The sequence below is a fragment of the Chaetura pelagica genome, unplaced genomic scaffold (assembly GCF_000747805.2).
Source record: "Chaetura pelagica isolate M959 unplaced genomic scaffold, ChaPel_1.0 scaffold243, whole genome shotgun sequence".
In the NCBI taxonomy this organism is placed as follows: Eukaryota; Metazoa; Chordata; class Aves; order Apodiformes; family Apodidae; genus Chaetura; species Chaetura pelagica.
The window spans coordinates 1,481,571-1,497,424 of record NW_009952712.1 but is presented as its reverse complement, the minus strand read 5'-3'; the positions used below and the strand labels follow the sequence as shown (position 1 = coordinate 1,497,424).

The 15,854-nt window shown below is 54.8% G+C and overlaps 1 protein-coding gene across 1 annotated transcript in view; it reads left to right on the top strand.

Annotated features, from left to right (window-relative positions):
* The window catches only part of LOC104386061, a 41,629-nt gene that overhangs the window by 2,618 nt on the left and 23,157 nt on the right, over positions 1-15,854 (top strand). The window contains exons 6-14 of the mRNA XM_009994594.1: positions 72-231; positions 801-883; positions 1,350-1,566; positions 2,650-2,847; positions 4,222-4,302; positions 6,161-6,211; positions 7,072-7,168; positions 7,918-8,008; positions 8,444-9,053. Coding sequence (XP_009992896.1) covers positions 72-231; positions 801-883; positions 1,350-1,566; positions 2,650-2,847; positions 4,222-4,302; positions 6,161-6,211; positions 7,072-7,168; positions 7,918-8,008; positions 8,444-9,053 — 1,588 coding nt within the window. The remainder of the gene's footprint in view (positions 1-71; positions 232-800; positions 884-1,349; positions 1,567-2,649; positions 2,848-4,221; positions 4,303-6,160; positions 6,212-7,071; positions 7,169-7,917; positions 8,009-8,443; positions 9,054-15,854) is intronic.

The following is a 15,854-nucleotide window of genomic DNA, read 5'->3' as shown; positions in this document are numbered from 1 at the left end:
TCCCCCTTTGTGGGGGCTGGGGGGGGGGGGGGGTGTCCCACATGCCCCCCAGCACCCTGCTTCCCTTGCAGGTGGAGGTGTGGGATGGTGCAGAGCAGCAGGGACCCCGCCGGCGGCAGGACCTGCGCAGTGACACCCGGTACGTGTTCCAGGTGCGGTGCCGGCTCAGCCCTGCCCACAGCCCCTGGAGCTCCTGGAGCCCCCCTTTTCTCTACACCACCCCCGAGGCAGGTAAGCTCAGCCCCGCTTAGCCTTTCCCACCAGCCCATCACCTTCTTGAGGTGTCCCACAGGGACCCAGCCCGAGCCCTGGACACCACCAGTTAGCCAGCCCCACACACACACACACACACACACGTGGGTGGTGTGAATGTGGCGTGGGTGCCTGCACACCCCTGTGGACACACTGCTGGCCAGGGTGCTGTGGCCACCACACCATCATCCCCATCTTGCAGCTGAGGGCTGAGACCTGCCACAAACTCATCTCACGTCCTCCGAGCGCTCCCGGCTCTGCCACGGGTCCTTGTGAATTTGAAAGATTCCCGAGGCTGCTGCAGGAGGAGGGTGGAGAAGAGACCAGGGGGGGTTTGGTGGGCATCAGGTTTTTTCCAGGCAAGGAAAAAGAGAGACAGGACATGCTTCTCCACCTTGGGTGGCTTGCTGAAAGGGAGCACCCCTTGGCAGCCAGCCCAGGGGGGGGGTCCCCGGCCACGTGAGGCTTTCTGCGTGTGGATGGAAGGCGTGGGTGGGAGCAGCAGGGCTGGTTCCTCTCGAGATGCTCAGCCCAGCTTCCTCCCGCAGCCCCCGGCAGGGCACCCGAGGTCTGGCGGCGCCTGGGCCCGGCCCTCCCCAACGGCAGCCACGAGGTGACGGTCTTGATCAAGGTAGGGTGGCTCTTGTGTGGCTCCTGAGAGGTTCTCACCCTGCTCCTCCGCGAGAACATCAGCTACCCAAGGGCAGCAGAGGGCAACGTTCTTCCTGAAGAGCCCTCTGCCTGGAGAGGTAGAGCCAAAAGGGATAGGACACAGCCTCGGGTTGCACCAGGAGAGGTTTAGGTTGGATCTTGAGAGCAACTTACTCCTGGAAAGGGTTGTCAGGCCCTGGCTCAGGCTGCCCAGTGGGATTTCCAAGGACACGGGGCAGGGGTGGCCTTGGCAGGGCTGGGGGAACAGTTGGACTGGGTTGTCTTAAAGCTCTTTTCCAACCCAAACCATGATTCTATGATGGGACCCCGACATGTCCTTGGAGCAAAACCCCTCCATACCTGCAAAAAACGAGTTCCTTGCCCAGCCAGGGGGGACACCTGTCCTGCAGCTGTCCCCCCACTGGCTGCCTTCTCTCTGTTGGCAGCCCCTGAGACCCCAGGATGCCCGTGGGAGGATCCTGGGCTACATCGTGGCCACCCAGAGCCCTGCTGGAAGGGTGACCCTCTGCAACACCTCCAGCACTGTGTGCCATGTCCTGGTGCCACCGGGAGCCCGTGTCCTCCACGTCACTGCTTACAACTCCAGAGGGGCCTCCAGCCCTGCCAGCATCCCCCTGGGCTGGGGCTCCAGCAGCCAGGAAGGTGAGACATTCCCAGGGGGAAGGGGCTCCAGCTGGAAGAGGGGAGATGGAGATGAGATGTGAGGGAGAAATTCTGTGCTGTGAGGGAGATGAGAGCCTGGCCCAGGCTGCCCAGGGAAGCTGTGGCTGCCCCATCCCTGGCAGTGTTGAAGGGCAGGTTGGATGGGGCTTGGAGCAGCCTGGGCTGCTGGGAGGTGTCCCTGCCCGGGGCAGCTCTCAGCCTCTGAAGGCCTCAGGAACAAGCTTAAAAATGAAAGTATCCATCCTGCAGCAGCTGCTTTTCTGCCCCCTGCTCCCCAGACAGCTCCTGCAAGGGCTCTGCTGGGCCCTCGCAACCAAAAAGGGAGGAAAAAACCTCCTTCCAGGGCCAGCTCAGGGTCCCTGCAGCACAGGTTGTGGCTTCCCCCACAACCACACTGCCCTATTTTTGAACAACATCTCTCGTGACGAGCAGCAGGAGGGGAAAGTCCCGTGCAAGGGGAGGACAAAATACGTGACTGAAAAGAAGCTGAAGAGAAATAAGGTGGGAAGAGAGAGTTTCTCGGGGCTCTTGATAGTTACCAGAACCTGCTGCCTTCTTGTGAGCAGGGACAGGGAAAGCCTTTCAGACAAGAGGTGACAAAACTGAAGATGTGCTTTGGTCATGTCTATGAGCACAGAGATACATATATACACACACCTATTAAATAGGTTTAGACCTACATAAATCAATTCCCACATAAAGATTAGATTTATAGACCATGTTTTCCTATTAAAACACACAACAATATAGCTAGGTAAGAGATACAGACATTATCCAGCCACATGGTGGATGTAAAGCTTCATCAAAAGATATCAAATAGAGATGGTTTTAATATAATTTTAAAACTATCAAAATATATTTGCATATATATTTTTATATACAAAATATTTAGTTATGTATTTTGAAGATATCTGTCTGTGTGTGTATATATCTATCTATAAATGCACCACTTGGTAGCATTTCTTGTTCCCTCTTCAGCCCTTAAACCCTTCCAGGTCTCAGCAGATGCTGCCCTGTGGGGCCAGGTTGGGGTGACACCCCCCTTGCCATGTCTCCCCACAGAGTTCCCAGCCCCGGTGGCCATGGAGCTGAAGGCTGAGAACGGGAGCAGGGTCCGGGTGTCCTGGCAGCCCCCACCCCACCCAGGGAGGTCTCCACTCTGGTTCATTGTGGAGTGGGTCTCCACCAGCCAGCACAGCTGGGAGGAGCAGTATTTTTGGAAGAAAGTCCCTTCCCAGGAGACACACACATACATCCAAGGTAAGAGGTTGAAGGAGGGGATTGTCCCCCTTTGCTCCACCTCAGTGAGACCCCCCTGCAGGGCTGGGAACAGCTCTGGGGTGCCCAAGACAGGAAGGACACGGAGCTGTTGGAGCAAGTCCAGAGGAGGCCACAGAGATGCTGGGAGGGCTGGAGCAGCTCTGGAGCCAGGCTGGGAGAGTTGGGGTGTTCAGCCTGGAGAAGAGAAGGCTCCAGGGAGACCTGAGAGCAGCTTCCAGTGCCTGAAGGGGCTCCAGGAAAGCTGGGGAGGGGCTTGGGACAAGGGCAGGGAGGGATGGGATGAGGGGGAAGGGTTTCCAGCTGGCAGAGGGAGCTGGAGCTGAGATGGGAGGGAGAAATTCTGGGCTGTGAGGGTGGGGAGAGCCTGGCCCAGGTTGCCCAGGGAAGCTGTGGCTGCCCCATCCCTGGGGGTGTTGAAGGGCAGGTTGGATGGGGCTTGGAGCAGCCTGGGCTGCTGGGAGGTGTCCCTGCCCATGCAGGGGTGGGACTGGGAGAAATTCTGTGCTGTGAGGGTGGTGAGAGCCTGGCCCAGGTTGCCCAGGGAAGCTGTGGCTGCCCCATCCCTGGCAGTGTTGAAGGGCAGGTTGGATGGGGCTTGGAGCAGCCTGGGCTGGTGGGAGGTGTCCCTGCCCATGCAGGGGGGTTGGAACTAGGTGAGCTTTAAAGTGTCTCCCAACCCAGACCAGTCTGGGAGTCTATAGGCTCTTCCATGAGTCTTTTCCCTATTTGATGAAATTCCCCAGGACATTAGCAAGCCAAAATCCATCCTAAAGGCAGAGTTTCATTTGAAGTTGAGCCCCTGTGCACTTATTTTTGGAGAGTGAGACCATGCAGAGCCCTTGGGGAGCAGTGAAGCAATAGGAGACGAGGGTGGTCAGTGGGGTTGGTCCACCAGGTGAAGGCCAGCAGATAGGAGGATGAAGTGACAAGCTAGCTGGCAGGCAGGGAAGCCACACCAGGTCCAGGGACACCTGCCCAAGCGCAGGAGATGCAGGTGTGCAGTTAAAGGATGCAGAGAGAAGACACAACACCTGATGCACCAAGGCTGAGCACTGTCCCTGCCCTGAGGGACAAGCCTGTGGGTCCTCACCAGTGCAGTCTGAACATCTCAGGACCCATCCTGCTCCATTCCTTCTTCCCTCCTCAATGCTTGTTGGGCTTGAGGTGCTTCTTTGCCAGCCCCTGACCAGGCTCTGGCTCCTCCACGTGTTTCTGGGAGCAGCTCCTGCTGTGGCTTTCCTTAGGGGGGGACCCTCCCACCTCCACCTGCTACCACGACTCAGCAACAGGCCCTTGGAGTTTGAGGCAGCTGAGAAACACATGGGAAAAGTAAATCTCACCTCTTCCTGGCAGAGGCAGCAGCAGGAGGACACGTCAACGTCTCGGTGTACGTCGTCTACCCCGGGGGAGTCAGCAAACCAAGAACCAGCCAAGGTGAGCCCAGCTGGGGGGGCAGAAGCTGCTGCCACCTGCAAAGGAGACAGAGTGGTAGAATGACTTGGTCTTAGAAAGAAGATGATGGAAAAGCAGGGGTCTAGGTGGAAACCTCTGGGCTGCAGGACGTGGAAATAGAGGGGTTTATTAAGCACCTGTATGAAAGCTGCTCCTGCTGGTCTCTGCTCCCAAGCACACACCTGATGCACGTGAGGACCAGCCCTTGCCTCACAAGATACACCCCATGGAGTCACCCTCCCTTTTAGGGAGTAGAAAGGACAAAGTTGCTGCTTTGCACATTTGACAACAAAATGTAATAGATAAACCAAAGCATCAAAACCCACTTTTACAGGGACTGAGTGGCCAGGCTGCAGCCTGTCCCTTCTTACCTGGAGACTTCTCTAGGTAAGAGCATGGAAACGACTGAAGGCCCAGGACTGACCTTAAATAGAGCCCCTGGGCAAGGGAGTGGGTGGAAGCTCCAGGTGAGGCTGATCAGGGCCATCAAGACCTGTTAGAGCCCTGACAGAACTGGCTGGAGCTGCAGGCAGTAGTACCACCTGGGGAGGTCATCACTTCACCAGCCCATCAGATCATCACATCCCAGACTGGTTTGGGTTCATAGGGACCTTAAATATCATCCAGTCCCCCCCCCTGCATGGGCAGGGACACCTCCCACCAGCCCAGGCTGCTCCAAGCCCCATCCAACCTGCCCTTCAACACTGCCAGGGATGGGGCAGCCACCTCTTCTGCATTTTAGATGGGTTCTTTCAAACTGCTCAGATACTTGTCCTGTGCTAAACCAGATCAGTGTTTCTCCTTGGCACCCTCATGGCTTTCAGAAGGGCAGTTATTCAATATTTTTCTTCCCCAAGAAGTGGAAGCAAATATTCCTGATGGGTTCAGTATGGGTGTTCCCTGCTCCAGCCCTGGCTGCTTGGTGTTATCCTCACAGACACCCTGAAAGCCTGAGGCACTGGGCAGGTGGGGCTTTGGGCAACTCCAGCTCTGGTGACATGAATTTCCAGGCTCCTGACCTTCACAAGGAGGATGCTCCAACTTCTGCACCAACAAACAGCTGAGAAATGTGTTAAAGCCTTAAAAACAGGGACTTAGTGGGTGCACAGACCCTTTTAACAGAGCTTGGGGGTTGATGGGGGAGGTTCCACCACGAGGCAGAAGAGAACTGGTGGCTGTGAGGAGCTTTGCTGCCAAAGCAGCAGCACAACCCATGGCTCACACCTCTGGGAAAGTCCTCCAGCTCGACCCCATGGGCTGAACCCAGCTCTTCATATTCCTGATTCAGCTTGAGCCTCTCCCAAACCTTACTTCTGTAGAAGCAACAGTGTCATGGGTTGGTTAAGGAGAAGAAAGCCTAAGGGAATTGGTGAATTTGGCCAGGAAGACAGTGTGTGCTGCTTATTTTAGCAGAAATGGGCTTCTTGCCATGGCAGGGCCTTCAGCTGCAGAGCTTCCCTCACCACACAGCCAGACACTGCCAGAAAACTCAGTGGGTTTAAATAACAACTGATAAATAAACAGCTAACAATCATGGAAAGAGATGCACAGCTCCTCAGGAAGGCCCAGTCCTGCTGGCAGGGTTGGGAGGGGAGTGATGTGTGTGGGAGATGGTTTGTAATGGGAGCTCAGCAACATCTCATTTAATTGGGTCTCTGAGATTGTGTTGGGCCCAGCCGGGGCTGGAGCTACTAATTACTTCAAGGGCTTTAATTTTTCTCATTATACCATCATATATTCTACTAAATATGAACCAAAGAAGAAGAAGCCATAGCTTTATGTCCCCTGTTGTCCTCTAAATGAGGCTAAGGACACTTTTCCCCCCCTCTCTCTGTTTCAGGCCCTTCACAGGACCTGCTCCTGGGCAGCACCTACAGTGAGATCTCCCATGGTAAGAAGGTAGTTGCTCAGACTTGGTAAGCCAGACTTTCTCCTTGACCAGCAGTGGGAATTTTAGCTCCTTTACACTGGTCAGGGCCAGAAAAGCAACTTTTCCCTTGGTGGGGACATGAGCCACAGGGCTGGAAGGGCTGCAGAGCTCCTGGAGATGAGCAGCACCCACATCATGAAGGCCTGAAGCTTTGCTTTCTGGTGACACTTGGAGTATAATGAGGAGATGATATAGGAGGGAATATAAGGAGAGAATATAAGGAGGGAATATAAGGAGAGAATATAAGGAGGGAATATAAGGAGGGAATATAAGGAGAGAATATAAGGAGAGAATATAAGGAGAGAATATAAGGAGGGAATATAAGAAGGAGACAAGAGAACCAGGAAAATCTAAGATAATGTCAATGTGCAGCAGAGCAGTGGTCAACCATTTCAACCCTGCAGTTCAAACTGGAGGCTCATTGAAGCAATTCCCACCATTTTGGGTGAGGCTCTGGTTTGCACATCTGCTGGGAAAGGTCCAGCTCTGGCCCCTTGTGGTCCTTCAGCCAAAAGCAAACCCAGCATCAGCTGAAGAACTCCTCTTGGTGTTGCTGGGGGGTGAGGCTGCCTTGGAAATGGGTGAAGAGGGTGACCAATATCCTTGGCTTGGGGATGGGGAGGTGAGAGGTTGCAGGGACCCCCCGTGCTCTGGTCACACCACCGGTGTGGCACCACTTGTGGTTCTGCTTCTCTTCTGGCTTTGCTTCATCAACTGAGGAGGCAAAGGGCAAGTGAAACACTGCCAGCTGCCCTGGCCAGGCTGGTGGCAGGTGGGATCCTGGAGCAGGGCCACCCTTTTCCCTCTCTGTCCTTTTTCAGACGGTGACTCCAGAGTTTTCCTGGGACTGGGCATCACTGCACTCACGTTGTCAGTTGCTTTTGTCCTTCTGATGGTTAAAAAGTCAGCCAGAAAAAGGTATTGCTTCCTTCACAGTTTGGTTTCCTTATTTCCAACTCCTGCTTTTCTTCCAGAATATCTTACAATTAACCCCAGGAACCTGCTTTTATTGAAGGCAACTTCTGCCATCCACCACAGGGCACTGTGAGAAGCCACCTCTGTGCTCCCCAGGGAGGCAGAGACCAACAAACCAAGCAACCCTCACTCCTCTGCCAAGGCCAGACCTGGGGGCACATGACACATTATTACCCAGGGACAAGGGGTGGGTAGAGAGAGGAAAGCCCCAGGCTCTGGAGAGAAGCTTTCTCCTAGGACTTGTTTCTCCCAGTTTTGCAAACTTCTCTTGTTGGTGATTTCCATTCCTGCAGCAGCTTTGGCTGTGGGAGAACCCACCTGTGTCTCTGCTGGGTTTGGTTTCATCCTCTCAGGGCACACATGCTCCTCTTCTGGCTCATCCACATGGCTTGGTCCTCCCCGCCCCCCCCCCAAGTTTAGCAGCAATTTTCACTTGAGGACAAGTTCTACATGAAGGTTTTAACTGTAATAATTGAGCTTCCAGAACCAAAGGCAGAGGAGTAAGGGTAAAAGGTGAAGAGCTGGAGTTTGAACAGGGAAACCCACCCAGAGGGGACAAAGCTGGTGCTGCTGAGGGATGGATGAGCTCTGTGTGTCCCCTCCTGCCAGGGGACAGGTTCATCCTGCATGAACAAGTGACCAGTAAAGCACACTAACATTTCTGGGGGGGGTCTTTCTTCTCTTTGGTGAAGAATCAAGTCCACAGCTGTGGTGCTGCTGCCAAAATGGCTCTTTGAAGACTTTCCCCACATGGAAAACAGCAACGTGGTCAAGTCACTCCAGGTAACAGCACCATTATCTCCCAGTCTCTTCCCTTAGACTAAAGCTCACTCTGGAGCTGTGAGAAACATGGATGGGAAGAGGATGAAGCTCTAAGCGGCCAGGAACTGATCTGGAATCGTTCCCCAGGCATCTGCATGGTGCATGGGAGCCCAGCTTAGCTGACATCCTTGAACCTTGCTTCAGTACAGACTCAACCTAGTGGCCACAGTTGGCTCATGATGCCCTTGATGTGTGTGAAGCAGCACGGGGACAAGCACAGCTGCTCCCTGTCTTCTCTTGTCCACCTTGCTGTGGTCTCCTTCGTGGGGGGGGATTAGATGAGACACGTGGGAAGAGATGAAGACAAATCACTGCCCCATTTCCTCCTTGGGATCTCTCCCATCAGTAAAATTTGGCAGTTTCTTCCCACGTTCATCATTACTGTTTTTCCCCCAGGAGAAGTGTGACTCCATGAGCAGCAGTTTCCAGGAGCCCTTCCTGGACACCAGCGACCCCACGGTGACGGAAGTCGAGGAGGTGCCGGCAGGTGAGGAGCAGGAGGAGGTGCCCACCAGAAGGAAGCCCAGCAGAGAGCTCCCTGAGGACAGGGAGCGTGCAGGAAGCCCACAGCCTGTCTCCATCCTGGCCCCTCAGCTGGTCAGTGACTACAAACCTCAGGTGTCCAACGGGAACCTGCTGGGGTACGTGGCTGCCGACCTGTACCGGGCACAGCCCCCTGCAGCCCCCCCAGAACCAGAGACCAGCGTCTTCTTCAGAGACTACACGAGCCCCCTGGCCCCCCTGTGGGAGGGGGAGGCTGGGGGCCACCACGTCGGCCTGCTGGAGAAGATCAACCTCATCTTAAACAGCAGCCAGAGCGGGCAGGGCCCCACGTTGGGCTCAGCCTGGGGGGCACACGGGGCCCTCCTGGGGAACCCGTGGGGACCCGGGCCAGGCAGTGATGGGCAGGAGCAAACCTTGGTCTCTGAGGAGCTGCTCTCCTGCCTGAGAGCCATGAACGGGGTGGTGGTGGAGGGACAGCCCTGCTTTCCACACAGCATCAGGGGCTTGTTTTGAGGGAAACTGGAGCTGTGTTTAGGGAGCCCCCGGCGGGGCCGTGGCACGGGAGCTCCAGCAGCAGCACTGCAGCAAGGCTGAAGTTCTTCACCAGCTGCAAAGTTCTTGTGGCTGCCTGGAGTACCCTGGGCACTAAATCACAACTTGGAACTCATCTCAGATGCCCTTAGGAATGGCAGCAGGAAGCAGGGGATGTTTGGAGGACGCCCTGTGCTCCAGGGACCCAAACCCACTCTCTTGTTAAATCCTTGGAGCATTTCATCCCTGGAGCTGGTTGCAGTTAAGATGGATATGATGATTCTATTGATGGATGTGATGATCCTATAGACATCCTGGCTGTCTTGGGGATCCAGGTGGATTTAAAGCCTCAGAAGTGGTCACTGGGCAGGTACTTCCCCTGGGGTGAGGGATGGATCACCTTCCAGCAGCTTGCTGGCCCCTCAGCCTGGCTGCATAACGCAGGACATGACACAGTACTGAAGCATCTCTTGGGCACCTGATGGGGAACTTGGACTTCTTGACATCCAGAAAATGAAGCACTGGAGCCTCCTCCCTGCTGAGCAGTCATGGCATTAATTACAGGTTTTCCCAGGAATTACAAAATGTTCCCAAAGTAACCAGAAACCCCCTGGAACTGCGAGCGGTTGGATTCCTCATCTGTTCCTGGGACCCCCACACCTGTTTGTGGAGACACTTCCAGGAGCAGAGGTGTAAAAGATGCCTGTGAGGCTCCATGACATGCCCGGGTGCTTGATGCTGCCCAGGGGGTCTGCTCTGTCTCACCTCCCCCAGCCCCAGCTGCCCCAGCACAGACCAGTCCTGCTCCAGGGGAGGTGACACCATGTGGGGCTGGTGCTGGGACAGGGCCTGGAGCTGCTGCAGAAGCAGATCAGCCTTGTTGTGCACTCCTGGATCCCCTCACACCACCTTCCAGCAACCCAGGGGATCCATCACTTGACCTGCCGTGGTGGCAGTGACCAGGCAGGAGGGGGTAGGACTCTTCCTGAGAAGCAGCAAACTGGTTCCCAGCCAGACGTGTCACCCTGACCTTCCAGGGAGCCTAAAATGAGCGAGTGCTGCCTGTGCAGGAAGGAAACTGTAGAAGAGCAGCCACGTCCTGTTGGCAGCCCAAGGTGAGGTGGGGAAGGTGCTGGGTTTGGGTTTTTTTCCATGTCTACATCCTGAGGCTCTTGCTGCCTGTGTCATCACCACGACCCAACCCCGTGGGCTAAACTGCTCATCTGGCCCAAAACCAGAGCTGAAAGCCTGGGCTGGCCTGGGAATTCCCAGCCCTGCTAACTGGCTCCAGGATGGAATCCTGCAGATCCATCTGTGGCTGGAGGAGCCCAGCTCCTCTGCTGCTCAGCAGCTCCCAGCTCTCCCCATGCCCCTTAGCTTCAGCAGGGGCAAAGCTCTTCTCCTGGGGGCCAAGGGGAATGTGAAGCCTTGGTATGGATGCATCTGGGAAATACAGACTGGTACTGGAGAAAATGGAAAGAGAAAGGCACAAATGTATGTAGATGTAGAGTCACAGAATCATTCTGGTTGGATAAGACCCATAAGATCAAGTCCAACTGTTACCCCAGCACTACAAGAATATGTATCTATACATTCCAAGGGAACTATTCTGTTCTAATATACAATATATTTCCCCCTCTCCTTCCCTTCTAACCCATATGGACAGTGCTTGTACCTACCAAGGGTTAAAAAGAGGTGCCAGGCTTGGTCTGGGATGGGCCCCCATGACACTCACCTCCTGCAGTGAATGCATCCAAGGGTCAATTCACCATCGTGTCCTTGGTTCCAGGTTTCTCCTCACCAGATGTGCTCTTCACTCTGCTGTTGGGATCCTCACCTGGACAACCCTGGAACACCTTGATGGCCCAACGTTTGAAATCAAACCACGATGGTGTTTTATCCTCCCTCCCTCAAGTCTCACGTGCTCTCTAACTCTTGGCAACAGTCTTTTCTAAACCTTTGCCTAAGTTTGGTCACGTTCTTGGCAGCCATCCCTCCTGCCAGCCATTTCCCCAGCTGGTTGGTCCCTCTGGCAGTGAGTTCCACGGGTTGTCCAGCTTCATTGCAAGGATGGTCACACACCCTGGAGGGACACCAAGGAAGGATGTGCTGAGGAACATCTCTGCCCAAGAAGCACCCACCTCCTGTGTAACTCTGCCCCCACCTGTGTGAGAGTGTAAACTCACCTGCACATTGTTCCACAGGAGTGAAATCTGTGTGTCTTTCCTGTGTGAGATTTGATTTTCATGCTGGACGAGTAACACAGAGGAAGTGGTTGGTGTGAAAGTTGTGGGGGGGGGAGGTTTGCACAAGGTGGGCTATTTTTGGTGTGCACAAGTGGTGGCCCCACGTCCCCTGATGTCAAGGAGTGGGGAGCCCATGTCCCTGGAGCTCGGTGTCCCTGTCCCCCAGGCAGGGACAGCCAGTGGCCCCCAGGGGTGTCCCTCCCCAGCCTGGGGACCAGCTCCATGCTGGGAGCACTGGTGCAGGCCAGCAGCTGCCTGCCCAGCCAGGTGGGATGTCCTGAAGCACCAAAGCAGGACAGCTCGTGGCCCCCAGAGAGGCACCAGGACACCGCGTCCCATCCCTGTTTGCAACCTCAATAAAAAGGATTGGTTTATAAATAAGCTCCACGTGTGACGAGTTCTGCACTGAAGGGGCACCAGCAGCTGGTGCAGCTGCTCTGCCACCACCCCCCTGCTTTTCCCAGGAGGACAGAGCCTTGGCCCTGGTCTCAGGCACCAGGGAGCTGGGCTTTATAGTCTCAGCTTAGTCATGGGCTGGATGTGTGAGCTCCACTGTGCCACTTGGCCTCCTTTTCTCATCACAGGAATCATGGAACTGTTGTAACTGGAAGAGACCTTTGGGATCATCAAGTCCAACTGGTCACCCACAGAGCCTGGATAGTGACAGTTACTGCCTCTGTGAAGCCTCAGGACCCAACGCCCCAAGCACCGATACCATCTGGTAACAGGAACAGCCCAAGAATACGGAGAAAATAGAAATGTTTTCTGAGTAATCTGGTGCTGCTCATTTCAATTCTCCACGTGCAGTCACCAGACCACCCCACCCTGAGAGGCTGCCCTGCTTTTGGTCATCAGGAAACTGTAGAAGAGATTTAGTGGCAGATAAATGTGCTGCAGAGACTAAAACGGGATGAAAAACGTCCACGTTTGGCAAAGCTGAATAACAGCAGCAGAGCTCCGGGGCATCTGGGTGCAGAGAAAAGCATCCAAAGTTGTGACCAACAGTTGCAGAGAAGCTGCAGAGAAATGCCTGGGTCAGGAAAACAGCCTGAGAATGTGGCAGTGGCAAAGTGACAGCGGGGGGAACGGCCACACACCGGAGGTGGGAATACCCGTGGGAAATGGTGCTGTTGGGTGGCCTCTTCATCCCTGGGCCTTCAGGAGGGTCACAGAATCACAGTCACAGAGTCACAGGGTGGTGGGGGTTGGAAGGGAGCTCTGGAGATCATCTAGTCCAACCCCCCTGTGCTAGGGCAGGATCCCCTAGAGCAGATCCCACAGGAGCATGGCCAGATGGGTCTGGGATGTCTCCAGGGATGGAGACTGCACAGCCTCCCTGGGCAGCCTGTCCCAGGGCTCTGTTACCCTCAGAGTCAAGAAGAGTTTCTCATACTCAGGTGAAACCTCCTGTGCTCCAGTTTGTTCCCATTGCCCCTTGTCCTGTCCTTGGACCCCCCTGAGCAGAGTCTGGCCCATCCTCCTGACACCCCTGTAGATATTGACCAGCACTGATCAGATCCCCCCTCAGCCTCCTTTTCTCCAGCTGAACAGCCCCAGCTCTCACAGGCAGAAGCTCCAGTCCCTTTGGCATCTCAGTGCCCTGTGCTGGACTCTCCCCAGTAGCTCCTTGTCCTTCAGGAACTGGGGAGCCCAGAACTGCACCTCGTGCTCCAGGTGAGGCCTCCCCAGGGCAGAAAGGGGGAAGAGAACCTCCCTGACCTGCTGGCCACGCTCTTCTTAATGCCCCCCAGGATGGCCCTGGCCTCTTGGCAAGGAGGGCACGTTCTCAGAGAGCTGTGAGGTCAGTTCTCTAAGGGGGAGGATGAGGGGCTGCTCAGGGCTAGAAGGGCTGAGCACAACAGCAGAAACTGAAATCAAACCCACCTTTGGTCGCAGAGGATGTGAGAAGCAAGGCTGTGGTTTGTGTCCTGCTGGGCTTCACTGAGCATCAGCTTCACAGCACCAGATCCATCAACGTGGCCCTCGTGGAGCAGCAGGAGCAGGGCTGGGATAGAAGATCAAAGCAAGTACTGAACATCACCAATAGAAAATGAATTATCAGAGTGGTTTGTTGAAGCATATTTCAGGACTGCTGCTTACCAAGCCAGCCAAGGCTTTCCTGGGCAGGGAGGAGTTCATCTGGCCACCAAAAATATGAGAAAGCCCCACGACTCTTGCCCTCTCCAAGGCTGCAGCCAGGTTTTGGATGTTCTCCCAGGCTCTGGCCTGGGTTTCTGAGCCCCCAGCAAGTAACTCCAGCCCTGTGCTGCTCTCAGCACCTCCCTGCTGGTGACTCACCACCAGCCCCTCACAGTTCTTCTCTCTCAAGGTTATTTTCTACAGCCTGACAAAACCAGAGAGTGTAAGTGCTGCACCTGCTGATTTCACTTTCAAGTTTGAATTCCCTCTGCTCCAGTGATACTTTTAACATCAGCACTTGTCTCTTTTCTGCCTGGGCTCCAGCCTTCCTCTGTCATTGTCTCTAACTTCCTCTCATTCCAGTTACAATAGTTGGGAAAGAGGCTGATTTGCACCACTTGGAACTGCTGACATTTTTAGATGGCTTTTTTTTTTCCTTACAAAGCCAATGGACACAATGGCTGAAGAAACTCTTCGTGTTCTTCTGTTCTCTTTGTCTCCTTTTCTGTGCATTTTTTGATCCCAGACAAATGATTTCATCTGTCACTTCCAGAGGCTGAATTTCATTACATCACCTACATCCACCTTGTTTTCACTAAGGCAACTCCATGTTCTTCCCTCTCTTTCCTTACTCCAGCACTGACCGTGGCAGGAGGGTGGGTGGAAGCAGAAAGCATCCTGACCTGGGCATGCTGAGTGCTGATGGAGAGTCCTCCAGCCTTGTGCCACTGGGAGCTCAGCAGAAAAGAAGGTCCCTGTTCCTGGTGTCCCACGGGTGAGAGGAGCTCTTGGGTTCACAGGCTGCTGGGGCAGCTTCTCTCCTGCCTGCAGCACCAGGGGTGGGGCTTGGGCAGCACAGCTTGGCAGGGGGTTTTGCTACAACCCCTGGTAGCACTCAGATGCAGCCTTTTCTTGTGCCCTCCTCTGCTGGCAGGGTGGGACTTGGCCACTGCCACCACCACCACCATCACACCTTCTTCTGCAGATGCTGCTGGTGCTTTCCCAACCTCCCAGACACCTCCTCCTCTCGGAGAACCGATGACTCTGTACTTTCCTTGACATCATCCCCTGCCTGGCAGAGCAGGGAGGTTGGCACAGCGTCCTCTCAGCTCCCTCTGCAGCAGGACCTTGTGCTCTGGCTCTTCCCCTGCAGCCGAGCTCGGGGCAGAGGTGTTGCTGAGACACCCGACGCAGGGAACACGCTGTTCTTTGTGACTCACAACTGCCACCTCCTTTCTCCAGGAGCTCTGTGCTCAAGGAAGAAAGAAACAGATGAAAGAAGCAGAAAAAAAAAAAGCAAAAAGAAAGCACCTCTGTTTTATGAAAGGTAACCAACCGGGGCTTTTCACTTTGGTTTCCTGAACCGAAATTCCCATCCCTTGGAGCACCTTCCCTGAAAGGTCTCACTGGTGGGTAAAACAACACTCTGAGGGTGTCTCTGCACCCCCAGAGCACATCACGACGTGGCTGCTGCTGGTTTTTATCCAAAGAGAAGTGACCACACTCAGTGACGGGTAACGACGAGCGAGGCCTCCGGAGGAGACGTGAGAAGAAGGTTCTGCACCCACTGCCAGTGCTGCCCGGGGTTAAAATGCAATGAGTCCTGGGTTTGCAGAGCTGGGGTGGCTCAGGGCTGTGCTGGGAAGCAGGGCAGTGAAGGCTGAAAATGCAGCATGAAGTAAAAGAAAGCAGAGAGGAAGCAAGGTCTGTATTTAAGGAGAAACTGTTGATACTTGGATTCATCCTCGCCCGGCTCACACGTGGTGCTGCAGGCAGCACAAACCTTACACTGGGATTTGGGAGGGAGCTGGAGGGGACAAGAAGTGAAACTCTGGGCTCTTGGAGCCTGCACACTTTGTGCTGCTGCTCCATGTGAGTACCTGCCCCCAGAGCACCCTTGCTGCAATCTCCAAGCTCGCAGAAGTTCAGCACACCAGGGAAACTGAGGTTGTCTTACTGAGGTCCAGAAAGGAGAAGGGACAGCAGCAGTGAGGGGCTTCTCCAGGAAAAGCTCTTTTAAATAGGAGAAGTAGTTTGTGGGAGTCCTGGGAAAAAAAACAACAAGGAGAGAAAGAAAAAAGAAGTCACATGAAGGAGAGGAGCCTCAGGGAGGTGTCTCAGGACCAGCCCCTCTCCAGGGACAGGGCCCAGGGTTTCCTTTCCCTCTAACTGCCCTTGTTCTGCCCAGTTCAGGAGGGATGGGGCAGGAGCTGCACTCCCGAGCTTCACAGATCCTTTCTGGCAACCTCATCCTTCTCCCCTACCTGGGGGTTTTCTTTCTGCCATTGATTTTTTTTCCCCTGTCCATCCAATTCCTGGGAAGCTGTTGAGGAGTGGGCATGACCCCCCCACCCCAGCCTCCCTGCCTGCAGCCGCCTGCTGGGATG